Genomic DNA, 1,796 nt, shown 5'->3' with positions numbered 1-1,796 from the left:
ATGCGCGATCCTACTAGAGTAAGAAAGGGCTATGGCTTTGTTGCATTTTCTACTCCTGAGAAGCTTCTCGAGCTGTGAGTGCTTCTTGAAAAGTGTATTTAACTACTGCACCCTTTAATATATTTCATTACTTGGTATGTATGGTCTTTTTAGATGGCAGAGATGAAATGGTAAAATGATTGCTAGCAAGCCTTTGTATGTTTCTCTTGCTCACAGGAAGGAGGAGAGAAGGGCTAGGTTGCAGGTTTGTTTCTATAACAGATTGTAACAATCAATGGTTAAATTATTATTTTCTATTCTCCATAAGTTTCAATATAGTTCAACACTCTATGATTGTCATAAATAACTCATATTAAGAAAACTACTAATCAGTATGGAAAGTTAAGTTTTTTCTCTCAATTTTGACATCCACCACTTTTTTTAAACAAATACTATATCCAATACAAATTTAAATGATTTCTCATTTATATGTGACAAAATGCCTTGAAATCATATAATAAAAAATAATTGTGGACAAATTTAAAGGCTAAATTTACAGTCTTTAGAGAATGGAGGTATTATATAAATGTAAAAACTTCGTTTGTATTTAGAAAATCGGTGTTAGTAGGCTCAATTTTCTCAAATGAGGCCAGTTGCAATGCCACCATTAGTAACTTCACGTTTACCAATGTTCCCACATGGTGCTCCTGGTATGGACAACAAATATTCTACGGACAAGCTCCACCCATGATGCCTCCTCAGGTGTGTTTTCTCGGTTGTTGTTTATAAAGAAGATTAACAAGATGTAGTGATGATGTGTTTATTGATGGTGGTGGACAGGGTGGGTTTGGGTACCAGCAACAACTAGTTCCAGGGATGAGGCCTGGTGGTGCACCAATGCCCAATTATTTCATGCCAATGGTGCAGCCTGGTCAACAAGGTCAACACCCTGGTGGAAGACGTGGTCCCATGCAACAGAACCAACCTCCTCCCATTATGCAGCAACAGGTAACAAATAGTCAATCTGTTTTCGACATTTGAACTGCTATTATGTGATGGAATCCTAATTTTCAAGTCTCTAACAAGTAGGAGATTGAGAAGAATCTGCATGTTTCTTTATTCAATAATAATCTGAGTAAAAAACTGACTATGTCAGTGCTTAAATTACTAAATTGAACCACTGATAGCTGATTAGTAGTGGTGACATTCTACCACTAAAACCAGTTGCTTATAAAAATCACGGCGTCAAACTTCTCGTTGGCTATGTACTTTTCAATTGGCTATGTACTTTATATTTGTTTGTTTTTTAAACCTCAAAAAGTGAGCGCTATATTTTTGGAGGATGAGAGCCATTTCCTTTTTTTCCCCTTCAACCGCTTTCGTCTTCAACGCTCTCCTTTGTTTCAACATTCACCATTCCCGGCAGCTCGTCGACCTCCTTCGGTGAGCTCCATCGTCTTCACCTTCAGTGGCAGCAGTTCTCGGCAGTTCGTAAGTCCGTCCTCGATGACCCCTGTGAGTATTCTCCAATCTCCTCAACGCACCTATTTCGCGATTATCCTCTGACCTAATTCGTAATTCTCCTCAGGGCTCTCCCGGTTTTGCGATTCTCCTCTGGCCTAATTCGTAAGTCTCCTCTTATCTACTTCTAGCTATGATGAAATTAGAGTAAGCATCGTCGAATTATGCAAAACTGAGTACTTCATGTGTTCTCCACTCCTCAATTTTTCCAGTTCTATTAGAAATAGGTGAAGATGTATCAAATTGATTAGCGTTTATATCTAGAAGTTCACCTAACAACACTTAATTGTTTGCTT

General features: G+C 38.2%; 1 protein-coding gene across 1 annotated transcript; it reads left to right on the top strand.

Moving 5' to 3' along the window:
* On the top strand, positions 1-1,605 carry LOC141252087 (uncharacterized; the record flags this gene model as incomplete). The annotated part of the gene is given in 6 exon segments (XM_073670460.1): positions 1-74; positions 154-244; positions 608-689; positions 692-741; positions 820-987; positions 1,568-1,605. Coding segments are annotated over 6 exon segments (503 nt in total), but the record flags the coding sequence as incomplete, so codon positions are not given.
* Positions 1,606-1,796: the final 191 nt, after the last annotated feature.

This window comes from Phyllobates terribilis, unplaced genomic scaffold, assembly GCF_046119375.1.
Source record: "Phyllobates terribilis strain yellow unplaced genomic scaffold, ASM4611937v1 Scaffold_8149__1_contigs__length_32420, whole genome shotgun sequence".
NCBI lineage: Eukaryota > Metazoa > Chordata > Amphibia > Anura > Dendrobatidae > Phyllobates > Phyllobates terribilis.
The sequence above is the reverse complement of the archived record's forward strand: the minus strand, read 5'-3'. Positions and strand labels throughout refer to the sequence as shown.